The 1,856-nt window shown below is 34.8% G+C and overlaps 1 protein-coding gene across 1 annotated transcript in view; it reads left to right on the top strand.

Moving 5' to 3' along the window:
• Positions 1 to 148: 148 nt before the first annotated feature.
• LOC106528629 (aurora kinase) overlaps positions 149 to 1,856 on the top strand; it is a gene marked incomplete at its 5' end in the record, with an annotated part of 5,171 nt that continues 3,463 nt past the window's right edge. Inside the window, 8 exon segments of the mRNA XM_014023843.1 lie at positions 149 to 206; positions 384 to 419; positions 519 to 628; positions 734 to 1,034; positions 1,133 to 1,168; positions 1,293 to 1,340; positions 1,522 to 1,565; positions 1,660 to 1,856. Coding sequence (XP_013879297.1) covers positions 149 to 206; positions 384 to 419; positions 519 to 628; positions 734 to 1,034; positions 1,133 to 1,168; positions 1,293 to 1,340; positions 1,522 to 1,565; positions 1,660 to 1,856 — 830 coding nt within the window.

Genomic DNA, 1,856 nt, shown 5'->3' with positions numbered 1-1,856 from the left:
TTTTGATTAGAGTTCTTGGTTACAAATTTTACAGTATGATTTTTAGAAATTCAAAACTTGCTGTTTTTCAAAATAAATATAAGACTTGTTTGACATAATGACGGTGTTATCACTCAATTACACTTTTCAAATTGTACTTGAAGGTAAGCTTACTCAAAAAGGCTTTGACATGAATGTAAAGAAGCTCTTGACAGCAGAGAATTCAGGTAGGGATTGATAATTTTGTGCAGAATTTAATCCTGTATTTAAAATCTGTTTAGCATGTAATGTCAGAGTAAACATTAGAATATAACTGCAATATGTTTTGAAATTAAATGACAGTTCAGAAGTCCTAGATGGTAGTACAATTCATGTTTCACATCTTAGCCACATTTTATTTACAGATGACTCTACCTCAAAACGTGCCAATGAATTTCTGAGTAAGTAAGCCGAAATATATCTTCACAGCCAAATGAAATGTAAAAATCACTATGTATCACTTTTCAGAATGTTCATCTTTACTTTTTTATGCCTTACAGGTGCAGCAGAGGCATTTGGCAAAGCCAAAAAACTACTTAAGCCTCAAGTAAAGAGAAAACAGTTTCCACTAAGTAAAAATTGTTCGAGTCATGACAAATCAGTACTTAAGGTGTGTTTTTACAAGTGAAGCTTATAGGAAAACTATCACCCAAGATCCAAAATTTAATATCTAAAGTGCTATATTTTTCGTTTGACTTGTTTCCTTTAACGCTAGATTCGAATGGCTCCCATGGAGTGGAAGCCAAAATCCCTAAGAAAGTCTGGACGGTACCAGAAATTAATACTGGATGAAACTCCACCTCCAATCATTCTGCAAGGCCACGAAACATATGATGATTTAGTCAACATAGGCAAGGAGCATTTTTGGCCAGAGCACATTGAAGGGAGTGAGTTCACCCTTTGCAATTCTGACGGGACGAGGTGGAGTAAGGAGGACTTCCATAAAGAATACAAAACCATTTCCGAAATGAAACATCATTGGAAAAGAATAATATTTATTGGGCGAAGACAACAGGGTAATTAACAATACAGTGCTCCATTTTACTGTTAACTATTGTCAAGCTTGTACACTGGAATAGATTTTTTTAATGTAATAATTTCTTTTTTTTTACAGAGGTCATTTGCTTGGATAACCAAAGTTCTACCTCAGGTACAGTGTGTATCTCCCAGTAATATAAATGTTAGGTGCTGGATGATTGAATGTCCAAACCAGTCCATAAAGCCTGACTATGTATTATGCTATTTAATATTGTTTTGCATAATGCCTTTTACAGATGAAGATCCTAAAAATCAAGTGTTGGATGTTGAAAGTTGGACTTCAGGTGAATACATGTGCATTTAAGTCAACAAATTAATTTTTTTAACTGCCATATATTATTTGAAATGATAATGTTGGTGAGTATTTTGTAATGAATGTCAATTTTTTTCAACAGTGCCCTGACATGTTTATGATTTAGTGCTATCTAAGTAAAATTAATTGAAGTTTTCTACATTTGCATGCAGACGATCATCGTGATTCTCACATTGGCCGAACACTTGAAGACCAGGTGACACCATAACTTATTATTGTGTTGATGGTATAATGTCATGATTCCACAGTGTAGAATGCAGTAAGTATATTTTGTTTAAATGTGTTCATAGGATTGTCATCCAGACACATCCAGCAGACCTGAATCAGGGAGAGTCAGAAAGAAAAGCAAGCAGAAGACAAAAATGGAGGAAAATGCAGGGTCATCTGTAGGCGCAGCTGCAGCAATGAGCCAAGATGAATATGGAGTTATAGAGGCAAAAGACAATGTGGAAGGACCAGAAGAACTATCTGAAGATTCAGCAAGTAG

This window comes from Austrofundulus limnaeus, unplaced genomic scaffold (genome assembly GCF_001266775.1).
Source record: "Austrofundulus limnaeus strain Quisiro unplaced genomic scaffold, Austrofundulus_limnaeus-1.0 Scaffold392, whole genome shotgun sequence".
Taxonomy (NCBI): domain Eukaryota; kingdom Metazoa; phylum Chordata; class Actinopteri; order Cyprinodontiformes; family Rivulidae; genus Austrofundulus; species Austrofundulus limnaeus.
Note: the sequence above shows the minus strand (reverse complement) of the source record. Positions and strands in the feature narration are given on the sequence as shown.